The 27,105-nt window shown below is 35.1% G+C and overlaps 3 protein-coding genes across 3 annotated transcripts in view; 1 reads left to right on the forward strand and 2 right to left on the reverse strand.

The window, feature by feature from the left end:
- LOC123674766 (flotillin-2) overlaps window positions 1–27,105 on the forward strand; it is a 374,288-nt gene that overhangs the window by 223,669 nt on the left and 123,514 nt on the right. The gene's annotated exons all lie outside the window — the stretch shown is intronic.
- Window positions 1,720–25,305, reverse strand: LOC123674749 (glucose dehydrogenase [FAD, quinone]). Its single transcript, XM_045609809.1, has 5 exons — window positions 25,105–25,305; window positions 7,385–7,949; window positions 4,911–5,161; window positions 3,796–4,386; window positions 1,720–2,965 (listed from the first exon to the last, which is right to left on the reverse strand). The coding sequence occupies exons 2-5, from the start codon at window positions 7,747–7,749 to the stop codon at window positions 2,214–2,216; spliced, it is 1,959 nt and encodes a 652-aa protein (XP_045465765.1). The 5' UTR covers window positions 7,750–7,949; window positions 25,105–25,305; the 3' UTR covers window positions 1,720–2,213.
- Window positions 13,216–16,549, reverse strand: LOC123674771. The gene is made up of 2 exons (XM_045609846.1): window positions 16,373–16,549; window positions 13,216–13,536 (listed from the first exon to the last, which is right to left on the reverse strand). The coding sequence occupies exons 1-2, from the start codon at window positions 16,532–16,534 to the stop codon at window positions 13,255–13,257; spliced, it is 444 nt and encodes a 147-aa protein (XP_045465802.1). The 5' UTR covers window positions 16,535–16,549; the 3' UTR covers window positions 13,216–13,254.

Consider the following 27,105-nt stretch of genomic DNA (forward strand, 5'->3'; position numbering starts at 1 on the left):
ATAGACACCACTCCACGACGGTCCGTATCCCTAACCACCCGGCCACAACGTCTTTGCATTAGGTGCATTTGTGCTTCTTATAGGAAAAATGTCAAAATAACTGGTGACAGAGATTCTATAAGTTGATGAATTTTCATGAATTTCGTTTAAAAAATTGTTAAATATAAAGGAAATCGAATTAAAATATCTCTACCTACCGATTTCCTTGCCTTAAAATGCTGATATTTGTTCAAAATGATATATTTACGTATGTCCTTGACAATTCACATGAAACGGAATGCTTCAAAATTTGACGAATTTCCATGAAAATCTCAACAAAACGTAAAAATACCATCATAAAAGGGCGGTACATGCAGTTGTACTCTATTATTTCCTCAAATTTCTCGTTAAAAACTTCTCAAATAACCAACTGACTCCTGGTAGAGGCTTCTGGCAAACCAAGCTTCCCACGGACTAAAAACGATTTCATTCGAAAATATCATCAAATATACATGGAAAAAGGGATATAAATCGTATCTGAACATCTTTTCTTGCATATTTCTCGATGCGTCCAAATTTCAACATTTCACGGCATGAATAAATTTTGACATTTGTCGTCTTCTGTCCAAGTATTGACTTATTGCAGCTTCTAAAATTCGAAAAGCATCCATCGGGGCATATTTAGTATCGATATTTCAGTCAAATATGGAATTTCTGTAATTGAATCGATATAATTAACTGAATTGATCATTATTTCCGGTTCGATCGACAATTAGAAATATTCTAGAAACGTCAATTGCCGCGGACGTTGCTAGGCCCGTTGCTACCCAAGGACATCGTAGTATTTTCCTATTGGTCGTTCACGTCGACGTGAATCTGGAAATTCGTCGGGAAATTTCCCAAACTTTATCCGTTCATTCCCAGGTAATCCCGAAAAATCGGGAAACGGGAATATCCGCGTTAGTTAATTCGACATTTTCTCTTTCTTTCCGTACTTTTAGTTTTTCTCGTATCTCTCCCAGAGCCGAGAACACTCGACCGCAAAATCGGTCCAAAATCGTTCGATTTTCGGTGGGAGGAGCGCTTACGAGTTTAATATAGTATAGATTAGTCTCAACAATGCTTAGAGGTATGTCCACTAAAGGTCTTATGTCCGACGTATCGTTGTTTAGTTATCACTGCATAAAAATGCTCAGAGGTAAGCCTCACTAAAAATAGGACTTCCATCAGGATCTTACATGTCAATTTTATATAGGTAACTAGAAAATTGATCAACAAATAATCTTAACAATGCTCAGAGGTATGCCTGACTAAAGGTCTCCTGCCAGACGTATCATTGTTGAGTTATCACTGTATAAAAATGCTCAGAGGTGAGCCTCACTACAGGACTTCCGTCCTGATCTTACGTATCATTGTTCAGTTATTACTCTGAAATTTCTCAGAGGTAAGCCTCATTATAAATAGAACTTCCATCAGGATCTAACATGTCAATTTTATTCAGGTAACTAGAAAATTGATCAGCAAATAGTCTTAACAATGCTCCGATGTATTCCTCACTAAAGGTCTTCTGTCCAATGTATCATAGCTGAGTTATCACTGTATAAAAATGCTCAGAGGTGACATTATTAAGTTATTACTGTAATATTGCTCCCAGGTAAGCCTAACTCTGCTTCACTGCCTTACTATTTGCAAGCCTATACTTATGGAAAAAATATTCACTAAACATCTTTCTAAAGTTATTAAAATATTTATTGTCAATATTCAGCCACAATTGCTTAGGTAATAAATAACTTGTATGTATTCCATATCATACATATATGGAAATTCATATCAGAATTGAAGCACAAAGGAATGAACAGAATTTACAATTTAAAGACATCATTCTTTATTTCCTGAATATTACTTTGTGATTGAGTCTTAAATATAATTGAGCATTGAGAATAGGAAACTGATTTTTTGTTATTCTAGAAGTTTAACCTTTTTATCATCTTCAAGCCAATGAAGTATATATTTTCGAGTTCTACGAGTTCCTGGGACTGCCCTCTGTATTTAAAACAATTGTGGGCAGTGAAAACCTTCAAACCACACACTACAAAAGATTCCACTATAACAATTTGTCCGTTATTGAGTAGTAATCAGTTCTAGGAGTAAATTTTCATTGAGCACATTCACAGCTTGTCTTTTTCTATAGTTAATGACTTAGAATCAATTTGAGCACAAATCAGCTTGGGAGTTCATACATAAGTTGTGTTTACACTAGATACGACACTATCTGTAGCTTCTTTCTTTCTCCTGCCACCATTACCTCTTCGAAGCCAGTAGTTCTTCACCATATCTGCTCCCTTTTCTCCTATCATTATAACTGGAGCGTTGATATTGCCATTCGTTATAGTAGGCATAATAGAGGCATCTATGACTCTCAGTCCAGGGATACCGTAGACCCTCAACTCAGGATCTACGACAGCGAGAGGATCAGTTCGTGGTCCCATCTTTGCTGTACAAGAGTAGTGGTAGATCGACAAGGTGTACTGTCTTATTGCGCAGTTCCAGTACTCGTCCGTATGCATAGGAAGGTGCTTGCAATTCGGCAATGGTGGATTGTGCAGCCTTGCACCAAATCTTTTGAAGGTGTCGGTGTAACCGTAGGCTATGGCAGCCTTAAGGCCTTCTCTCAGCACGTCGACGTCATGGGGATGAGTCAGATAGTTATGGTATAGTAGAGGGTACTCGAAGGGATCCTTCGATTTCAATTTAATCTCGCCTCGGCTTTTGGGACGTAGCATCATTGGAAAAACAGAGAAGCTGTCCTTGTAGTTGACAGGCTCGTAAATTTCCTTGTAGAACTCGTCGGTGAGACCGTGAGCTCGCGCCACCTGTTGGCCGCCATCAGCATTAACGGATGCGCTGGTCAACATGAATTCTATGTCGGGCCAATCGTCTGTTTGGTTGGCGTATTTTGTGGATATAAAGCCGACTGCTTCCAGTCCTGAAAACAACAAGAAAATTGTAACATAAACGAAAGAATAAGCAACGGAATTGAAGAAATGCCTTTTCCATCAAATTCCCAACTAAAGAGCAACGTTCAGTTTCAGACTCATCGCATCCGCCAAATTAAATTCAATTCACATATCCTTGTGTGTCAATTCACAGGTGTAGCCTAGGGGAAGTTTGGGGGAATTTTTGAATATTACTGCGTTTTCTTGACTTAAACTCTACAAAAATTCCCCCCTTCTTATAATTTATTGCACCTTGATACTTTTCAATTCTTCCTCAAATAAAAGAAGAATATCGAAACATTTGAATAAATGGACTATTTTTTAAAGGTCATCTTTTAAAGATTTTAGTGTCTTTCGGAACACCTATAGAGTGATCTGTATATTTGTAAAAGACTTGAAAACTTTTCATAGAGATTATGTGTAGATATAAAAATTCGGCATTCTCTCACTTTCGAACCAGTAGATAGAGTCAAAAATAATTTAAGTTTATGAGCTGAGTACTCTTGATTCTATCAAAATTTGAAACATTCTCCTAGCAAAAAATTTCTCAAAATTATCGCCCGATCGAGCACTATTAATTGACCCTGTATAAAATTCTTTCAACCCTACCTGCGTTTGAATGAGCGCTCAAAAGCAGTTTTGTTTTCTTTTTTGATAAAAACATCAGGGCAGCATATTGGTTCTTTCCAGACTCATAACTTTAAAATCAAATCAAACCGCCTCGTTTTGACTTCTAAACGTTTAAAAAACCAAATTGAGTTGGTATATAAAACCTAAATTCGAAGAGTATCGATAGAACCCCAAAATTCATTCGACTCACCTATACTAGAAGTCAAAGGCCCGTTCTCCTGTATGGCATACCTCAAGGCAGAATTGATGTTGACCAGACGATTCATAACGATAGCAACCTTAGGGTCTATAAGGAAAGTCAGTCCTCCAACAGCTATATGATCCTGGAGGTTCTGACCAACTCCAGGTGCGTCCCTGATAACTCTTATGCCTTTCTCTTGGAGGTGCTTTGCTGGTCCAATTCCACTCAACATCAAGAGATGAGGAGAGTTGATGGCACCTGCAGACAGGATAACTTCTTTTCGAGCCATGACCCTGTGATATCTGCCATTCTTGAAGAACTCAACGCCGTAAGCCCTCTTGGAGCCAGGATCTATGAGCACTCTCGTAACATGGGACCACAAGGAGACGTGGAAATTCTTGCGAAGTCTTATAGGCCTGAGGAAGGCTTTGGAGGTTGAGCATCTTGCATTCCTCCGCATGGTGTACTGATAGAAGGCGAAACCTGTCTGTTTTTCACCGTTTATGTCACGAAGATCGTAGCCCATCTCTAGGCCAGCTTCTATAAAAGCTGGACCAAGGGGTGTGTTGTAGGGAGCATCTTGTACTGTCTGGTAGCCTCCTGCAAAGAAACAATATTTCATCCCAACCTTTAGCATTCAGTAGTATTTATAGGTATTTAGAATTATTTAGTCCCAATAGGACATAACTTGACCGTGAATAATTTTGCCTAAGATCATATTTTTCAATTTTTCAAAAGATTAACTGGATACCTGAAGTAACTAAATAGATAGCTGTTCAGCTGGAGTACCTAACTACAAAGCCATCTGGCTGTTTGAAGTGAATAGTTTCTAGATCTTGAGTTCCCTTATACAATATGGAGTGCAGAGGCTAGCCAACTCTTTTCCTTACATAAAAACGATTGAACTGAAGTCAGATTGTTCTAATTCACCGGAAACTTGGTCCTTTCAACCCAAAGCTCATAGATATTGTCAAAATTATATTTGTTTCCTAGTTGGCACATATTATTAAATACAAATAATATGTTTCAACTTACAAGAAGAAATTTATTCCAGAAGAAAGAAAAAAAGTTTTACTATCTTGGGTTATATTACAAAATAGAAAATAAATTTTCATTGAGTATACCTGTTGAATGATATTTCGTATTCCGAGCCAAGTAGGGATTTCTTTGATCTTCGCTCTTTTTGAAATAAGGAAGAACTTCTTCATAGGACCATCCTGGGTTGCCTTGCTCAACCCAATGGTCGTAATCTCTTCGGTTGCCTCTGACGTACAACATCGTGTTCAAGACGCTAGAACCACCGAGAATTTTACCTCTAGTCCAACTGCACCTGTTCTCTATCATGGCCTGGCAAGCAGTCGGCTGTGGTTCTGTCCTGGATGATAAAAATATGTTAGCAAATAGGAGTAACTGAAGATTACAGCTCCTCAAGGGGTTATTTATTTGATAAAAACAATAAGTTCTACTGAGTGGTATATACATACTATTGAGTTGCTAAATGACTTTTTACGCGTGTTTTCAAATCCGTATTAATGTGATTTTTTCACGAAATTTTGCATAAACCTTCGAAACCTTATTTTATCAGAAGAGAATTCTAGATATTTGCATTATCTTACCTACATATTATATAATACAATACATATATAATATAATACACTGCGCAAAAAAATTAACGCAAATTAATCGCAAATTTATTCTACAACTGAAGGTATTCTCAATGATAATTATTTTTATCAGAATTATGCATGCATATGTTATCCACTTTCAACGTTTTTCTTCAATACAGATGTTTTTTCCCAGCAGGAATAAAAAAAGATGAGATTATCAGATTTTGAATGTTTTGACTGCATTATGAAATCAGTTGTTCTCGATCAATTTTAGTGATCAATAGTTTCTCTTTCGTTTGATTATCTACACTCGATCGCTATGCAACGCGAAACACGCAATTTGACCCAAGAGGAATGTGCCTAAGCGGTAGTTTTGCGAGAAGAAGGGTGGACATACACAATAATTGCAGAAAGGTTTGGAGTTCCCCATAAAAGTGTGTCCAGAATGTTGCAGCGATTCATGGAGACAGGTATGAATGTCCGAAGACCAGGACAGGGTAGACCACGGGTAACAACTGTCATTCAAGAACGTTACTTGAGAGTTTCTTCGTTGAGACAATGGTTTGCAACCGCTTGCCTCCTTCAAAATCAGCTTGAGCAAACTCACGGAGTGCAAATAAGCATTCAGAGAATATGATTTAAGGCCTCGTGTCGCGGCAAGAGGCCCAGCTCCTACCCCAGCTCATCGAAGGGCGCGTTTGGAATTTGCGAGAGAGCATATCCATTGGGAAGAGGCTGATTGGGAAAGAGTTCTCTTCATAGATGAGTCTAGATTCTGCCTCTACCATTGTAATCGACGTTCCCTTGTATACAGACGTCCACATGAAAGATATGCTCAGTGCAATTTCCTGAATACTACTGGTCTCGGGGGAGGATCGATTATGGTATGGGGTGCAATATCTTTGATTGCTCGCACAGACCTAGTGGTCGTTGATAATGGAGCTATGAATGATAATAGGTATATAAGGAACATTCTTGGAGAGCATGTAGTGCCATTTGCCCCATACATGGGTGAAAATTTCATTTTTATGGACGATAATGCCAGACCCCATCGTGCGCGCATCGTTCAGGAGTACCTTGAAGAGGTTGAAGTTTCTCGAATGGAATGGCAAGCAAGAAGTCCAGATCTCAATCCGATTGAGCAGGTTTGGGACAACCTCAATAGAAGGCTGAGAAGTTCAGAAAATGATCCAGCTACTCTTAATGACTTAGGAATCCAACTCAGAGAAATCTGGGAAGGATTAGATTAGAACATTTCGAGATCACTCATTTTGAGTATGAACCGTCGTTGCCGAGCTGTAATTAACGCAAGGGGTGGAAATACCAAGTATTAAATCACTTATCAGCATTCCAGTATTTTGAAAATTGTTTATTTCTCTTCTTTCACATAAGATTCGGTGAAATCCTGAATTGTTTCGTTCAAAACCTTCCCGAGAGAACATAAAAAATAAGTTATAAAGTAAATGTAGAGTTAACTTTCATTAAAATTGTGATTTTCAGAATGTGCGTTGATTTTTTTGCGCAGTGTACATATATAATATAATAGGCAGTTCAATTTACCAAGTTGTGGTTTCCACGACACGAATTCTCTCAAAAATCGAGAATGTGCATTAATTTTTTCTATGTCAAAAGGATTGTTAGTTCCCCACACTAGACATAGAATTTGGGACAACCGATATTTCCATCTGCTGCGATTTATAGTATAGGCCATAAAATATTATTACCTCGTAGTGGCATTTGAAATGTTTTGACCGCTTTTCACTCATACCTACTGGAAACTATTTTATATGCTAACATTGCGTAATTGACATTGAGCTCTCTGTTTCAATTCAAAGGCCGTTACCATACAACAAAAATTTAAAGAGCACTGTATATGCTAACACTGCTTAGTACGACACATTGTTGATCACAAAATATTTAACGTCTTGCGGCTTTTTATAAAAATGGCGGATGCGATAACACCTAATCAAACTTGAAATATTCCAACTTACTTGTATCCCCAATCGACTTTACTCTTATGGAGGTATAAGCTGAGAATGGGCACATCAGTTATCTCATTTTCATGACCTCCGGCTTCTATCAGAAGAACGTTCCAGTTAGGGTTTTCCGTCAGTCTGTTGGTCACAACTGAGCCTGCTGAACCAGCGCCTACTACTATGAAATCGTAAGTGTGTAGAAGTTGCTTGGTATCAACTATCCGGTTCTCCGGATCGAATTGATCATAATGAAAATACGCCAGGCTGGCGAATATGAATGGCAATAAGGGAAATATGGCTAGGGATGCAGCTCCGATACCTAGAATGCCTACGGCGGATTTGAAGGCACTAGCCACAAGAGGAAATGCGATGATACCCATAATATTTTTATTTTTTTTAAGGATTTTGACTTGACTAGATTTCTTGCAGTCGTATTTTAAAAATGGGTTACATTAATTATTGGAACGCCAACATCCAACGGTAACTCTTTAAGCTTGAGCAGAACGATGACAGCACTGTGTTGAAGACTTGGTCACGTAGTTTTTGAAGGGAGCTTCTTCGATGCTTCATCGTAGAATTACTGAAAGAAAGAAAAAACAATTAATTTCATGAACATGTCATTTATTAACACATTGATGATTAGAACCGAGGAATATGAAAACTTCATTACTGGTTTGAATGATAAATTAAAAATATTTAAAGTATACAGGGTGTTTCATTGGTAAATGTACATACGTTAACCTGAAGTAGAGCTCCCCTAGACGAGTTCAAAAAACCTTTATATGATAGGTCTAATTTTCCCTATAGCCGAGATACAGGGTTGTTCACATGGAGAATTTTACCCACTAAACCTAACCTGCTGCTTGAAATATATAGACTACTTTATCCCGATCTGAAAGGGGTTGTATAACTCCATTTTCTGCTATATAGCTGAGAGATAATATCTTGTTGATTGAGGACAAAATATACTCATGATAAATTTGTTTTTGCTGTTTTCGATAGGGGGCGCTAAGTCAGAAGTTCATTGTTTTGTTCATTTTACTCCGAAATTTCATGTAATGATAAAATTTTCTTAACAGAAACAGAAATTCCATCAAATTTGCATGAAAAAACCTGCTGGTAGCAAAGCGATAGTTTAAGGCGTTCTGAAGTTATGGCCGAAAGAAGATATTCTTCAACTGATGCACTGCGAAAAACCAAATTGTGTCTTTACGTTCTGGCAGAAACAGAAATCCCATCAAATTTGTATGAAAAAACCATAAGGTCGCAAAGTGATAGCTTCAGGCGTTCTGGAGATAAGGCCAAATCTTTGCTCAGAAATGTTGAGCCAAACTGAAGTTACAGGCATTTCAATCAGTCAAATTTCTCCCTTTCTCCTATCCTTATTTGATGTCGTAAAATCGAAAGTGAGAATTCGAAAAGATAGAGAATTTTCCAAGAATTACAGTGATAATATTTTTTCTTTCCCTTCATATGAAACATTTTCGAGTAAAATTCATTTTTTTACTCGACGGGCTATTATGCCCCCTAGCGGTAAAGGTATAAACTTCAAAACAATTTCCAGTGTGTTGTCTTGTACACTTTAGTGTTTACCGCAAGTCTCTACGATGAGTGGATCCTGAGATATAGCCGCTTGCCTCACTTATTTGCTCACCCTGTATATTTATTCAATTCAGTATTTTTCAGTTTTTCAACGTTAGTACGAGTATTTTAATTGATATATCGGTCAGTTGTATGACCAACAAATTTTTCCCATAAATTACCAGGAACAGGTTTGTCTGTCCAAAATTTCTTTCTTTCACTTTTTAAATATTTCGTCGCTGGTTTGAATTTTAATGGAGCAAATGGTATGATAATATCTTGTCCATGAACCTGGCGTTGAATACCAAAATACTTTCGTTGAAGCTATTCCAATACCTATTGAACCTATTAGTAGTTACATCCGGTCAGTGAAAGTATGACTTCGACAATGGGTACTTTTTTTGACGAATTAACTTTTAATAAGGTTCATTAAGAGTTTGATTGGCCAAATTTTATATTAAAAATCCAATCACACTCATCAAGTAGTCTATAATCGCATTATATGTATATACAGGGTGGCCATTTGAAAACGAAACAGACGAGATTACAGACGAAATAAAGTTTTTCGATAGAAATGCTCGGACAGATCGATTTCTGTTTCGAGGGGGACAACTTAAGATGTAGGTTACGGACGCATAGCGCTTCAACCCTTGCTGCTACAACCCCCACCCCCAATTTTTGAATAGGGAAGATGGGGTGAGTGATACCTCAATTTAAAGGTATTTTTATACTGATTTCAGCACAGTAATTGTTTTTTCATTTTATGCATTAGTTCTCGAAATATTCATGCGTTAGTTAGTTAGGAAGGAAGCCACAGTCATGGTTGTTTTGAAGCTCAAAATGTCGAACACTACAAGTGCCATGAAAACACCACTTCATTTTCAAATACTTAGTTAAGAATATTTCGAGAACTAATGCATAAAATGAAAAAACAATTACTGTGCTGAAATCAGTATAAAAATACCTTTCAAATGAGCTATCACTCACCCCATCTTCCCTATTCAAAATTTGGGGGTGAGGGTTGTAGTAGCAAGGGTTGAAGCGCTATGCGTCCGTAACCTACATCTTAAGTTGTCCCCCTCGAAACAGAAATCCACCTGTCCGAGCATTTCTATCGAAAAACTTTATTTCGTCTGTAATCTCGTCTGTTTCGTTTTCAAATGGCCACCCTGTATGTATATACAATAGACTGAACACAGATTTGTTACTTGGAAAGATTTTCTATTGTTTGATCATATCATTCTAAATCAATCAAATAGGTACAATCTCTGGAATAGACATCTTGAAAACTTTTTGTATCGAAAATAATAGAAAACAAGCACTGACAATCTACACCCCTGTCTGTTTTTCAAGAAAATTATTTCATTTCCGAAATCAACACGATTACAAAAAAAAAGGTCTCTTGAATTTTTTTCATGGAATGTACCGTTTTCGAGACAATCGAGTACAAAGCAAAGACTATCCTCAAAAATCTACAAAAATCAGTTTTTCAAATTTTCCCATTAGTGATGAATCAAAGTATAAAAATTGTCGTGGTTTATTATAACGCTTTCAGATGGTATTGAATTGAACATTTCATAAAAAACATTTGTAAGACAGTAAAACAATGAAAAAAATTTGTTCAGAATATTTTTTGTTTAAGGGACTAATGAAGGTTTTTCCTGAAATGTTTTATTGAATGCCATCTGAAAGCATTATAATGCACTACGTCTATTTTTGTACTTTCATTCATTCAAGGCAGCCGTTTTCTCTGAAGCTCAGTGTATTTCAGAAGTGAAATCATTTTGAAAATTGAAAGATTTTGGCAGAAGACACTTAGCTAATTCAAAGCATTACATAATCTAGACTTCAATACCTCACAATTAAAATAATGAATGTAATGAATACTGGAGTTATAATAAAAAAAACTGTTTTGTAATTTCGAAAACGAAACTTGTAAGGATATACGTTTATATGAACTTGATATGTTAAGTTCTTGTGATGATTAGTTTATTGAATTATTATCTCCGTTTTTCCTCATATACAAAGATTGTCGTTGAAATATCAGAGCTCCAGTCTTTCCATTCGATGACAGAAAATCTACATGCAACTGATCACGTCTGTTTGCCTTTCCAAATATGTAATAATTAATTCAATTATGAAATAACCACTATATCATAACGAAGTAGTTCAAAAAATCGGAATTCAATACAAAACAAAGCAAGACACTCCAACCACCTATTACTTTGCGTTTCACATAGACCATACGCCTCGCCAAGTAGTTCAGGTTCATGGTGAACCGCTGTACCACAACAGAAAAGAACGCTTCTGGTGTAGATTTACACAGAGAAAGACGAAATTCCTTTATATGAGCTGGCCGATCTTATATAATCACTAGATCTGAATGGTTACGGTGAAGACAAATATTGATGTAATTAGATAATTTTTAATGAATGCTTTTAGGTTGATTCCTAATCTGAAGGTCTGTAAAGCCTTGAAACGAAATTGTTCAATTTTCGTAGTTTTCTCTTTCAATTCATGAATGAATTATTATATATTCATGGGTTACTCGTATTATTATAGCTTTCTGTTCTTATACGAGTAAGTAGTTGATAATGAATATACGAACTTAACGAAAATTAAATTTGTTTCGAATGTGTGTGTTGCTCGAAAAATATTCGTATTAATATTGGCATTTCAATAACTTTTAGTTCTACCCAAATTTTACGAGCTTGTTTCAGGGAATCTGCTGAAAATCATTTGGCCCAAATGCCTGCGATTTTCTTATTTTTAGCCAAGAATGGTTTCCAAAGATTGTGATGGATTTACTGATGAAGAATTCGATCGATCAAGATTTTCTTATCTGATCAATTTGGAATAAAGAATATCTTTCTCAGGAAGTTCTAATTGGTTTGAATTTCAATGCTCATAAGTAAGAAAATGCATGAGATAATTTTCGTGGGTTGTACATGGCTAAAAATCGCAGAATTTTTTTAAGGTTTAATATCAACGAAATGATCGATCATCCAAAATAGATGGATTTGAACGAAGAATATTAGTCTTCCATTATTTGAGGTCCAAATGAAATGGCATATATCGAAAGGTGAAAAACCGAACCTTCCAGGTGTGGCTTTATTATTTTTATATGCTTTTTCATTGCCATAAAATGGTTTCAAGATGACATTATGTTGGAAATATCACGTAATTTATTGTTTGCATGGAATGACACTTGACATGTTACATCCGGTTTCAAGCTGCATTATACAATTAGAATAAATAACTAGTAAGCCCATAGATCTACCTTGTAGGTAGATCAATAAATCCTGTGGATCAATAAAGCCCATAGATCCACATTGCCCATAGATCAACGTTGCCCATAGATCCACATTGTCCATAGATCTACCTTGTAGATAGATCAAAATTGCTCAAGATCTACCTTGTAGGTATATCAATGTTGCCCATAGATCTACCTTGTAGGTAGATCAATGTTGCTCATAGATCTACCTTGTAGGTAGATCAATGTAGATTCACAGGGAGGGCCTATTAGGCGTTTATGAAAAACTAATCATAATTTTGAGCTGAATATTTGCATAATGAGGTTTGAGACAATGGTTTTTCTCCCTAAACTATTTTTAGATCTTCCTGTTATATCGGAAACAGACTATTACTTCCTCATTTCAAATGGCACACCCAGTGTATTATTGCATCATCAGACAGCTTTTTTTACGACAATGTCGTCAATTTGCCATAACTTGGGTAAAAACTCAATGGTTCATGAGTTAATGGGATTCTTATGAAAAAAAGTATGGCGATGAGGTTTCACTTTTTTCAGTATTCGGCAGAAAAAGCTTTTTCGAGAAAATGTTCTTCTTTCACGATTCTGCAAATACGTATTATTATAAGACTGTTCGCGGTTTGGTCTTAAGATGTACAGGGTGTTCATAAAAAGATCATGAACTTGGACAATCCAAATTCATCAAAATTTTCAAATTAGAAGCTATATTTTATATTATTGCAGTCGATTCTACGTAGAAAAATAGTGGGGGTTACTTGAGCAAACCCTATACCTAAAATGAATACTTTATGAGTTATCCAGGAGGAACCTTAAATGAGGAAAAACCGCAATTCCTCACTGTGTGGAATAATCTGTGGCACAGGAACACAAAAAGAAACTAAAATTCGATGTTTGGATAACTAAATTTAACATTTCATGAATTTCATTTCTGTAACAATATTTACTTATGGTTCAGAACTCCTGACATAATATAATGGTTAAATAATTGAAATTCAGATTTCTCTCACAATTTATTTCCATATTTATATTTTTAATCAAAACATTGTATGAACAATCTTATCTCCTTACTATCGTAAACTTGGGGAAGTTCTTTCAAACATCTCACGATTCGTTCGGTTTCTGAGTTCAGTTTCTCCCTATATCTCTTCTCTAGAACTTTTCCATTTTCTTGAATGTAGTTCTCCTTGATTTCCACGCATTTGATATAGTAGAGGAGGGGATCAGATAAGCTCCTCACGTTGGTAAAGTTGGCCTCCCTGACTTCCCGCAAAGAAACCTTCGTTTCGGACAGGCATTTTACATGGAATTTTTTCTAGGATAGAATTGAAGTGGTTTTAGACTAAGCATACTCAAATTTTATAAGACAATCGGGAATAATTCAATCATGTTGTTTTATTTCTGACATTATTGTACTCAAATTATTCTTTCGTATAGTTCCAGGAGAGTAGATTCTGGCACTCTTTTTCCTACTGAAAAAATGTGGATAATTCTTTATAAAAATCCATTATTTCACAGAATATCTTGAACCTAAGCTCACCATCCTTAATAAAATTATCAAAGATGAGTTACTTTGAAAATGTCAATGATGTACTTAATCAATTGAACCTACCAGATTGATTTCAGAAATACGCGTTTTCAAATTTTTCATTTCTTTCGAAGAATGAATTTTTTTTTAATTCAATTCTTTAAATTTTTACTTTCAAAATACTTAGATCTGGTTCTCGAGTCGGGATATTTAATGCCGTATAGCAATGAACTTTTATAAATGATTGTTATATTTAATTTCGTTTTATTCTATTAATTTTTATAGCCAAAGCTATTATAGGTAAGTAGTTCTCTAGAAAAGTACTTGACAATAAAATTACGAATTCTTTCGATTTTTGAATTGTACAGGGTGGGCAAATTTCGATGTTTTAGCACTACAACTTTTAAACCAAAGGAGATAGACGAAATCTGATACCCCATTCTCGGTCTCTTTTTCTGAGAAACTAACAAAGGTAGTAATCATTTTTGGCCACCTTCTTTTGTTTTCGAGTTATAAGCGAAAATTGGAAAAATGGCGATATCGAAAAACATTCATATCTCCGCTAAAACTGATGATAGAGCTCTGAAATTAAAACATTATACAGGCACTTTTTTACGTAGAATCCAGTGGCGTACTTGTCTTTTCAAAAGGGTCTTTAATTACGAAGCTATGACCCAAAGTTATGTTTTTTCAAATGGGAACACTAAATTTCTGTGCCATTTTTTGAGAGCTTATATTTTCCTGATTTCAAAAATATATAACATCGTATGGTTTGTCAAAATAAATAGCAGAAAATGGTCGAAAACAATTTTTTACCTATGAGTCTCAATATTTTTATGGTTTGAACTGTTGATGAGCACAGAAAAATTGAGCTTCCTATAAGTGAAAAGTCCTTCCGTCAATCTGATTATTTCTATGCTTCTTACTAATTTCTACAAAATTCGAATCTAGATATATTTTATAAAAATAGTTTCGAAAGTTTAAATGAACTCGGAGAAAATTTCCTAGGTTGCTTGAACACAGTTTCAAATATTCATCTATGGCATTCGGTGCGAAATATCAAGAAGATGTGTCGACTGTGCATTGTCCAAATGTTGTCACTATTAGGTTAAATATTATTTCTTGTTTGTTCCCTTCGTAATTTCATTGTTGCGTTGTTTCATATGCTATTTAAAATGGATTGGTACGTATGTATTTATTCTGGAGACCTATGAAAATAATCTTTTGATACATCCATCTCATTACAACTTTTTCGATTAAAATATTCGATCTTGTAGATCTTTTCGTTATTTCCAAATCAATTTTTAGATAAAAATTTTATAAAATTTATCTAAATTCGAATTTTGTAGAAATTAGTAAAAGCATAGAAATAATCAGATTGACGGAAAGACACAGAGCTCAATTTTTCTGTGTTCATCAACAGTTGAAACCATAGAAATATTGAGACTCTTCGGTAGAAAATGGATTTTGACCATTTTCTGCTATTTATTTTGATACAAACCAAACGATGTTATATATTTTTGAAATCAGGGAAAATCAAGCTTTTAAAAAATGGCACAGAAATCTAGTGTTCTCATTTGAAAAAACATAACTTTGAGTCATAGCTTCGTAATTAAAGACCATTTTGAAAAGACAAGTACGCCACTGGATTCTACGTTGAAAAGTGCCTGTATAATGTTTTAATTCCAGAGCTCTATCATCAGTATAAGCGGAGATATGAATGTTTTTCGATATCGCCATTTTTCCAATTTTCGCTTATAACTCGAAAACAAAAGAAGGTGGCCAAAAATGAATACTACCCTTGTTAATTTCTCAGAAAAAGAGACCGAGAATGGGGTATCATATTTTGTCTATCTCCTCTGGTTTAAAAGTTGTAGTGCTAAAACATCGAAAGTTGCCCACCCTGTACATATACCAAAAAGTAAATTGTATTATTTCTTTCATTAGGTTTATTCTGATTGAAAATAACGAATGAAAAGAGCTAGAAAACTGAAATCTTTATAGGGTGGGCTATGATCGTGAGCCGCGGTCAAGTTCATTTGCAGAATAAAACCGGCTGTAAAGATTACATACAATTCTTCGGAACTTCATTTTCCTGATGATTTCAAAACATCTTGATTTGATCTGAACATAAAAAGTTGCTTTAATGAAAAAATTCAACCTTCACGCAGAATTTCAAGTTAATCACGTTACCGGAATCAAAAGAAAGTTACTCAATATTTCCATTTCCGTTGGGATTTTGCAGGTAGGTATGAAATAACAATTTCAAATTTCGAGTAAAATTTTCACCAGGGTAGTCATGAAAAATTCGAAATGAATATCGCAAAAACTCATTCGATCTTGTTGAAAAATGAGGAACATTTTCTCCTGGAACTCTTTGGAAAGTTCAAAAATGTTAATGATAAAAATATATAATCTGTTCGAACTTTTGGACGTGTTGATTTTCCAAACCAACAATATAGCGATGAATATTTTCTTGAAAAAGAAGGAATAATGCTACAAATTCCTGAATATATAAATCATTCAGATATCACACAAGAATATTCACAGAAAAACACTTAAACCAACTACCTACATAAAAATTTAAAATTGGTTGAGTAGTTCAAAAACGATTAACACTTACTTCCAAAGAGGAACTCGCAAAAGTTACACAAATTAACAACAATGCAAAACGGAAGAACATAGCTGGGCGGAAAATGGCGTTGACTGATCTATTTATAAAAATTTTCTCCTGATGTATGGGGCATTTATAAGTGACGCAAGTTTGATAGGAAACGTTTAGCATGCTCAGAGGATGTAAATAAATAATTTGCCAATGAATGAAATATGTGTTATATCATTATGTCTATGTTAAAAAAGAACGGAGTTGAGCCGTGCGATAATTATATTGCATGTCAAATTTAATTTTAGAGATTTCCAATGTTAGTATCTATTCATTATAATACAGAAGGTTATAATTGAGGGCTCCTCTTTGTTGCTGAATTATTTGAATTGATTAATGGACTTCATATTTCGTCAAGGGATTGCCAAAATGACTCATTTCTTTTAATTTACTTTCATACATATCCCAATTTTTAGAAAAATAAAACAAACATATAAGATTTAAAATGAAGGGCTTAACTGAAAAGCATTGACGTGAAATCAATTGCTTTATGTGATTTTATCGTATTAATTCAATATTTTTTTAATGCTTCTCATGAACCTCCAAATCATTAAGAAAGGGCAAGTTTAACACTAAGATTCATTATTATCTATTTTAATCCATAATATGATGATACTTGAAGATGATATATGCCGGTGAAATGAAAAAAAAAATAATATCGAAATTGAATAACTCAGAACCGTAAGAGCTATAGACTTTGCTCTAAACATATAACATAAAATGCCATGGTTTTAGGATTCTGGGGTGATTAGTGTGAATTAAAGTATAATTTTCATAGAATGTCCACTGTGAATTCGAAAAACTTCATATTCAGAGGAATACACTGCGCAAAAAAATTAACGCACATTATGGAAATCTCAAATTTATTCTACAACTGAAGGTGTTCTCAATGATAATTATTTTTATCAGAATTATGCATGCATATGTTATCCACTTTCAACGCTTTTCTTCAATACAGATGTTTTTTTCCCAGCAGGAATAAAAAAAGATGAGATTATCAGATTTTGAATGTATTGGCTCCATTCTGAAAATTGTAGTGATCAATAGTTTTTCTTTCGTTTGATTTTCTACACTCGATCGCTATGCAACGCGAAACACGCAATTTGACCCAAGAGGAATATGCCCAAGCGGTAATTTTGCGAGAAATATAGATATATATATATATATATATATAGATATATAAGGAACATTCTTGAAGAGCATGTAGTGCCATTTGCCCCATACCTTGGTGAAAATTTCATTTTTATGGACGATAATGCCAGACCCCATCGTGCGCGCATCGTTCAGGAGTACCTTGAAGAGGTTGAAGTCTCTCCAATGGAATGGCCAGCAAGAAGTCCAGATCTCAATCCGATTGATCAGGTTTGGGACAACCTCAATAGAAGGCTGAGAAGTTCAGAAAATCATCCAGCTACTCTTAATGACTTAGGAATCCAACTCAGAGAAATCTGGGAAGGATTAGATCAGAACATTTTAAGATCACTCATTTTGAGTATGAACCGTTGTTGCCGAGCTGTAATTAACGCAAGGGGTGGAAATACCAAGTATTAAATCACTTATCAGCATTCCAGTATTTTGAAAATTGTTTATTTCTCTTCATTCACATAAGATTCGATGAAATCCTGAATTTTTCTTCCATTTGTTTCGTTCAAAACCTTCCCGAGAGAACATAAAAAATAAGTTATAGTGTCAATGTAGAGTTAACTTTCATTAAAATTGAGATTTTTAGAATGTGCGTTAATCTTTCTGCGCAGTGTATTTTAATCTTTTTTGGAACAAATTTCATGAGGAAACGGAAAAGTTCTCGAAAATAAAAAATGCATGCTTGAATAATTTCAAAATATCCATAACCTATCGGCATCGAATCACGAAAAGTACAAATCTGAATTCGAATCATTCTTTTTGTTCAAATGTAGAAATTGCCCTAAAATAAATGATGCGTCTTCTTGTTATGATCGAATGAAAACTTCTTTTGAACAGCCGACAAAACGAATTTCAATACTGGCGAATTTCCGGATTTTGCCCATTAACAATCTTCTGTTACTAAAATATTGGGTAACTTCGTCGATATTCTGGTTGCATATTTTATGATTATGGAGACACGATCAATATGAGATTTTGCAAAGAACTTGAAATTGTTAATTTTGACCGTTACGAAATTTGATCTTTATCGAATACGTAATTTTGAAGCTATCAGGAAAACATTTCGAATGGTGGAATTTACGTATTACCTATTCTGAAAAAATTCTAGGTTTTTTCGTTCCACAGTGATATACACTGCGCAAAAAAATTAACGCACATTCTGAAAATCTCAATTTTAATGAAAGTTCTACATTGACTTTATAACTTATTTTTTATGTTCTCTCGGGAAGGTTTTGAACTAAACAAGACACATTAAATGGAAGAAAACTTCAGGATTTCACCAAATCTTATTTGAAAGAAGAGAAATAAACAATTTTCAAAATACTGGAATGCTGATAAGTGATTTAATACTTGGTATTTCCACCCCTTGCGTTAATTACAGCTCGGCAACGACGGTTCATACTCAAAATGAGTGATCTTAAAATGTTCTGATCTAATCCTTCCCAGATTTCTCTGAGTTGGATTCGTAAGTCCTAAACTGGATGATTTTCTGAATTTCTCAGCCTTCTATTGAGGTTGTCCCAAACCTGCTCAATCGGATTGAGATCGGGACTTCTTGCTGGCCATTCCAGTCGAGAGACTTCAACCTCTTCAAGGTACTCCTGAACGATGCGCGCACGATGGGGTCTGGCATTATCGTCTATAAAAATGAAATTTTCACCAATGTATGGGGCAAATGGCACCACATGCTCTTCAAGAATTTTCCTTATATACCTATCCGCATTCATAGTTCCATTATCAACGACCACTAGGTCTGTGCGAGCAGTCAATGATATTCCTCCCCATACCTTAATCGATCCTCCCCCGAAACCAGTAGTATTCAGGAAATTGCACTTAGCATATCTTTCATGTGGACGTCTGTATACAAGGGAACGTCGATCACAATGGTAGAGGCAGAATCTAGACTCATCTGTGAAGAGAACTCTTTCCCAATCAGCCTCTTCCCAATGGATATGCTCTCTCGCAAAATCCAAACACGCCTTTCGATGGGCTGGGGTAAGAGCTGGGCCTCTTGCCGCGACACGAGGCCTTAAATCATATTCTCTGAGGCGATTTCTTATTGTCTGAGTGCTAATTTGCACCCCATGAGTTTGCTCAAGCTGATTTTGAAGGAGGCGAGCGGTTGCAAACCGTTGTCTCAACGAAGAAACTCTCAAGAAACGTTCTTGAATGGCAGTTGTTACCCGTGGTCTACCCTGTCCTGGTCTTCGGACATTCATACCTGTCTCCCTGAATCGCTGCAACATTCTGGACACACTTGTTTGGGAAACTCCAAACCTTTCTGCAATTCTTGTGTATGTCCACCCTTCTTCTCGCAAAACTACCGCTTGGGCACATTCCTCTTGGGTCAAATTGCGTGTTTCGCGTTGCATAGCGATCGAGTGTAGAAAATCAAACGAAAGAAAAACTATTGATCACTAGAATCGATCGAGAACAACTGATTTCAGAATGGAGCCATTACATTCAAAATCTGATAATCTCATCTTTTTTTATTCCTGCTGGGAAACACATTTGTATTGAAGAAAAACGTTGAAAGGGGATAACATATGCACGCATAATTCTAATAAAAATAATTATCAATGAGAACACCTTCAGTTGTAGAATAAATTTGAGATTTCCATAATGTGCGTTAATTTTTTTGCGCAGTGTAGATTATAGACAGACAGAAATGAATTCGACCACGGATTCGTCCTCAAGAGAACCTGGTTGTTTTAGACATTTACCGGATAAACATTCTGAAACATTGACATTGTGTCGAAATAATTAAATGTCTTGTTTGAGAAACGAGCGCTCAAAAGCCAACAAAGTTCAACCAAAATCTTGATATACGCATATTGAAAAAGTCGCTGCCATAATTATCGTTCTATTTCGTTTATAATTCGAATTCCCAAGTTCCCAAAGAATTAGCCAATTTCTAACAAAACTTCATGAGTGATTCAGACCTGGTAAATTTTCCTAAGACTCGATATAACATTACTTGAAAATGAATTGGGTAAATTCTGCAATATAACGAACGGTATGAAAGTTCAGCGTTACATAACGAAATTGGTCAATATATCTCTTGACGAATACGTCCTAAAATTCTTCTCGACCTCGTTTTTCATTCGGGTTTTTATATTGCAATTTATTGCCTGCTGATTCAATTGAATCATCCATCTTTTTTCGACGAAATCTTATTCATGCATGATGAACACTTTCGCATCTCGGATTGCCATTGTTGAATGGAGCAAGACAGTCAAACATTAGCACGTAATCACGAAAACATTCAAGTCGTGAATGAGAAGTTTAGGAGATAATGGAAATTAATTCAAACAATCAGAATAGAGGTTGGTTCGTGTATTTACAAGATAATTATTTTTATGATCAGTTTTAGTGTATATATCATAGTAGTATATAGAATAGACGAATTATCGAAAAACAGAATTTTAAAATTGTTGTCATATTACAAATCGCGTATGCAGAATCACGATCTGGATGAAATCTATAGAGTCTGTTCCTTTTCGAACTAACATACAAAAATGAACATCTGCTTTTTGGACACCCTTGAACCTAGGGTGTCCAAAAAGCAGCTATAGCTCATAAAAGCACGTTGAAAGACTACACAGTATTAATCAGGTTTCGTAAAAATCATTCAAAAATTCATCAGCTGGTACGAATAACGTAAAATATTGAGGAGCAAATGAACCTCTCTACAGATACCGGAGCCATTTTCTTGGATATAGAAAAGGCATTTGATAAAATGTGGCATCAGGGTCTGATTTACAAAATGAAGTTGATGAAATTTCCAATCAAACTTACGAGATTGATACAATTGTACCTGGCAAATAGAAAATTTAGGGTGAATGTCGACAGTACCAGGTCAACGATTAGAGAAATAGAAGCCGGAGTTCCCCAAGGATCGGTGATAGGACCGCTGCTGTTCAACTTATATATGGCAGACATACCGAAAATGAATAAATGCAAGAGTTTGCAGATGACACTGCCGTATACTATCACAGTAGAATGGGGAAAACAATCACTAGGCAGCTACAGATAGACCTAGATACACTGATGGAATACTTCAAGAAATGGAGATTCAAAGTGAACACATCGAAAACAGTTGCAATCTACTTCGGAGGAACAACAGTAAAGAAAGAGAAAGCAGGAAACGTCAAAATAGAAAACCAGAGGATAGAATGGAAAAAAGGGGCAAAATATATGGGAGTAATACTGGATGAAAGAATGAATTTTAACAAACAGATAGAAGAAAACAGAAAAAAGACAAGTCAATTGCACGGCAGATTGTACCCACTGCTCAACCCTAGAAGTAAACTTTCTTTAGAAAACAAGCTGAAGATAATAAAAATAGTGCTAATACCAAGCATTACGTATGCAGGAGTTACCTGGTACAATACGAAGGACAATAATAATGATCAGTTGCAAAGTACGCTAAATTCAGTAATAAGAACAGCGGTTGGCGCCCCATGGTATATAACTAACCAATAAATCAGAGAAGAACTGAAAATTGAAACTACTGAAGAAATAGTCAATAAACAAAGAAAGAAGACAATAGAGACTCTGAAAGAGCACGAGAATAAGGAATTAAGAAAGATAATACAAATCAAAGCGAGGAAGACCGATGAGAGGAAATACCTCTTTCAAAGAACTAAATAGAAGAAAAAAGTGACATGAAGTAGGGAGGAAAGCCTTCCTATCAGACAACAGCAAAAAATAGAAAAAAGAAATTAGAGGCGAAGGGAATGTAAATTCCGGACCTTAAACAAAAAGAAGATCTGAGCAGTATTAATCATGAAATTCATTGCACCCTATATGAATTATGGTTATAATTTTTCAATTTAATGTCACTCAAATGTGTTCAAGTAGTGTTCACACTATGGAAATTAGAAGCTCTAATTTTTTACATTTATCCGTTGAATTCTTCAATGGACTGTGGGTTGACCCACTTTCAAAATATCCCTAAACAAACATACTTTGTGAATAGGTGCCATTCCCTTCAAAACAAAAAAAGACTAGCAGAACTCAAAAATATTGAGGCTTCAAAAAATTTCATGTTTGAGAATAGGCAATGTGCATATGCATATATCCAGAGAACCAGAAAATCTCCTCCTGAAAAGAGGAAGCAGAAGGTTATTCTATTTCAATTATAAACACCGGCAAAATAAGGGGAACGGACGAAATTCAAATGAAGCTTGTATTTCATTTTCTTTCGAACCCTTCAGCGGATTTTTGAAATTTTTTTTTCGAATTTTAGATTGATTGGGAATATAACTGTTTAGATACCGCCCTCAGTTACTGCATATTTTTGTTGGATACAGAGGTGAACAAAAATAATGAAAAGTAAGTGTTTATTCTGAACACCCTGTGGAGTGAATAGTTTACCGACGAGAATGAACACAGAGATGTTACTTCATTTTTGCTGAACATTTCCACTTTGTCAATTGCGACATCTTAATTTTTAAAGAATTTACAGCACTTGAGAGGTTAACAAATTGTGAAAAAATCCATTGACAACCTGCGGTAGGAATTCCCTACATCACTTCTCAAGTGTGTAAACAATGTCGTCAAGTTATTGAATTCTGATAGCCTTGAGCTATTTTCGAGATGAAATATTTCTTAGCGGAAGTATCAATTTTGTAGAAATTCGGAAAAAGTGCAAGCTCGTATTTTAATTATTTAATGCTATATTGGTGTGTAAACTTAATTTTCGAGAAGAAGCCACCTGATAATGTAGCATGTACGTAACATAATAATTAATTTAAAATGAACTGTTGGTGATTACTGTTATTGTCCACGAGGTATGAAGCTCATTATTTCATTGAGGAAGATATTATAGGAAGACGTTCCCACTCGTATTATTCAACCAGGTTTGAAATGATCAGTTGTCAAACATAAATCTAAATGTTATAGCTCCAGAATTATATCTTCATTTTGGGAGCTTGTTACCCGAACAGAAAGCGATATAAATTATTTAAGATTACGAATTCGTGGTCGAATTTAATTTCCTTGAAATCCGCTTCAACTTCGTTCATAAGCAAAAAAATTGAAAAAATAAAATAAATAATAAAAAAAATTGAAAATAATTTGAAAATTCAAAAATAAATTTCAAATTAGTATGTTGCATAACAATTTCAATCTTGAAAAATTTTCTGTTTATTACACCACGATAACCAGAGAAAATTCAAAGAAGAGTATCGGAAATATAGTCAATATATCATCGGCAATAGAATATAGATCATTGTGCGAAATCAGAACCAGAAATCAGAAAATTCAAATATAATTAAAAAAAAAAATCTAAAATTTCAGTGACAAATTTCATGTGAATATCTCCTACCTCTTAGGCACCAGAATCATTGAAAATGAAAGCAGAATATCGAAAAAATTACTAGACGTTTTAGTGATCCGACTAGGTTGAAATTTAATTCATATATTGAAAATAATCACTTGAATGTTCATGCAGATTTTCAAGAAGATAGTTTCCTCAGTATCATTAATCTTGCTGAACTAACTGATATTTATGACATTATAAATCATATCTTGTATAAATATGTACAGGGTGGGCAAATAAGCGAGGTAAGCGGCTATATCTCAGGATCCACTCATCGTAGAGACTTGCGGTAAAAATTTTAACACTAAAGTGTAAAAGAAAACAAACTGGAAATTGTTTTGAAGTTCATACCTCTACCACTAGGGGGCATAATAGCTATCGTCGAGTAGAAACATGAATTTCACTCGAAAATGTTTCATTTAAAGTTGAAGAAAAAAAATCATAACTGTAATCCTTGGAAAATTCTCTATCTTTTTGAATTGTCACTTTCGATTTTACGACGTCAAATAAGGATAGGGGAAAGGGAGAAATCTGACTGATTGAAATGCCTGTAACTTCAGTTTGGCTCAACATTTTTGAGCAAATCAGATCTCGTCTGAGAGATAATATCTTGTTGATTGAGGACAGAATATACTCATGATAAATTTGTTTTTGCTGCTTTCGATAGGGGGCGCTAAGTCAGAAGTTCATTGTTTTGTTCATTTTACTTCGAAATTTCAAATGTAATGATAGGATTTTCTTAACAGAAACAGAAGTTCCATCAAATTTGCATGAAAAAACCTGAAGGTCGCAAAGCGATAGTTTCAGGCGATCTGGAGTTATGGCCGAAAGAAGATATTCTTCAACTGATGCACTGCGAAAAACTAAATTTTGTCTTTAGGTTCTGACAAAAACAGAATTCCCACCAGCTTTTTCTTCAATTATTTCAATTGAAATATTATTTTGCAACGGACAATTTTCCGCTTTGTTTTCGAGAATATGTCAATAGTATAACCAAGGTTATGTATTTGTCGGTTATTTCTTGTAATTACTACTACAAAACTACATATATTCGCAGAGTGGCACGAACTGTAGGAATGACAAATCAAAATCTACCATTATTATTATGAATAATCAGCTTACGGACCTCCTTCCAAATTAGTAAAAAATTAATTCACTTTTCGAACTTCCCTTCGTAACAGAATACGTTTAGATGACACTACTAACTATTTTCAGAAGTATTTACCTTGAAAAACTGTGAACATCAAATTCCAAAAATTCAACACTACGGAAACATCTCAATTTGTAACTGCACTTGTCCAGTTGCTCTTCACCCCTTGTATCAACCGACCGTAGAAACTTTTGTATACACAAGATCGCGTGGTCTCCGAGGTACCTCTATAAGCCGCCTTTGGTGAAAGTAACCGGTGCACTGACAGAGGCGACGATGGAACTTGGTTGATAAAGGGGATACCTAAAATTGCTACCAAGTATTTCCCAATTGGGAATACTTGCCCAATAGATCAATGCCGAAGACCATTATTTTAACGGTGTTTACAAGTATCACACCATTAGGGTTCTGAAACAATAAGTATTTAGTTTTATAACATTTTTTCCGGTGATCTTTTGAGAGTTATTATGAATTGATGGGTTTCCTTATTTTGAATTATGCATTGCATGTTTAGATTTCGAAACGAGGGAAAAATATTATGATATTCAGGATTAAACATCTAGGTGCAGCATGAAGCAATAAAGTGTTTGTAGGATGAACGTCGCATTGGTGGACCATGCTTAATCCGAAAAAAGTACCCAAAAATAAAAATTTTAGGCACAATGGAAGCTATTGAAATGTTCGAAATAAAAGTAGTTTTGTTTGATTTTGACCCAATGCCTATAAAAAGACCGCTGTCCACATAAGACAATAGAGAATGGATCAGGCAGCAGCCTAATGAAAACAATTTTTTTTTCTGAATTTCTCATATTTTATAGAATATGACCTCCTGTACTAGAAAGCCTATAGGCCCAATTCAATCATAATAATAATAATAATAATAGACAAGGGACAGTTGCAATCATCTCTATAACCTGGATTATTTATTAATCTGACTGATTTTCTTTGTGAACTAAATAGACGTTTGTATAAGGATCAAGATCCAAACATAAAATTGCGAAGGATATCCTAGATTCAATAAATAAATAAATTGTCAATAGAATTTTTTTCGAAATAATACCTAACCTACCAAAGTCCTCAAAGCAAACACAATAGAGGAGATACCTTTACAAATCTTATCTAAAGGGTTTTTTTAGAGCTAGAGAACTTTGAATTGCAATAAAACAACGATGGATTATTCGATTGACATGAATTTTATTTATTCGCAAGATAATCTTGTGGCATTACATTTTAATAGTTATTTATAATACAAGTGCAGAAGGCATTGATATTCTTCCACGAGTTCAAAATTCAAAAACGAGCCACGAAGTGGCGAGTTTTGGAATGAACGAGTGGTAGAATGAGCCTTCTGTACGAGTATTATACATTATTTTCTCTAATTCATTGCATTTTTATTGAAATTAATGAAATATTTCCATAAATATCATTTAGTGATTTTCGCATTGGAAAATATTGGTTGGCAGAACTGACTTCTTTAAGGCAAATTGATGAATTGACAGATAAAGCCGTAGCGGAAAGTTCGGAGTTCCAACATAGAATAATAAAATATAACCATGAAAACTGTGCGTTTCTGATATATTCTCGCACGATTTTGTTCTACAAGATGTGGAAGAATGAACGGAATAACCACAGAATTAGAGAAATATGATTTCTGGCATATGACCGCCACGGCTGACTCGGATGTAGTCCAATCTGGACGTCCAATTTTCGATGACTTTTTCCAACATTTGTGGCCGTATATCGGCAATAACATGGCGACTGTTGTCTTCCAAATAGTCAAGGATTTGTGGCTTATCCACATAGACCAATGACTTTACATAGCCCCACAGAAAGTATTTTAGCGGTGTTAAATCACAAGATCTTGGAAGCTAATTCACAGGTCCGAAACGTGAAATTAGGCGGTCACCAAACGTGTCTTTGAATAAATCGATTGTGGCACGAGCTGTGTGACTTGTTGCGCCGTCTTGTTGCAACCACAGCTCCTGGACATCATGGTGGTTCAATTCAGGAATGAAAAAGTTAGTAATCATGGCTCTATACCGATCACTATTGACTGTAACGTTCTGGCCAGCATCG

Source organism: Harmonia axyridis, chromosome 3 (assembly GCF_914767665.1).
Source record: "Harmonia axyridis chromosome 3, icHarAxyr1.1, whole genome shotgun sequence".
Lineage (NCBI taxonomy): Eukaryota > Metazoa > Arthropoda > Insecta > Coleoptera > Coccinellidae > Harmonia > Harmonia axyridis.

Coding starts and splice junctions, on each gene's coding strand:
- LOC123674749 (XM_045609809.1), bottom strand. CDS start 7,749: ATGGGTATCATCGCATTTCCTCTTGTGGCTAGTGCCTTCAAATCCGCC. Junction 5,162..7,384: donor AAAGTCGATTGGGGATACAA/GTAAGTTGGAAT, acceptor TTTATCATCCAG/GACAGAACCACAGCCGACTG. Junction 2,966..3,795: donor GCCTTTGACTTCTAGTATAG/GTGAGTCGAATG, acceptor TGTTGTTTTCAG/GACTGGAAGCAGTCGGCTTT.
- LOC123674771 (XM_045609846.1), bottom strand. CDS start 16,534: ATGCTAAACGTTTCCTATCAAACTTGCGTCACTTATAAATGCCCCATA. Junction 13,537..16,372: donor TTGCGAGTTCCTCTTTGGAA/GTAAGTGTTAAT, acceptor ATTCTATCCTAG/AAAAAATTCCATGTAAAATG.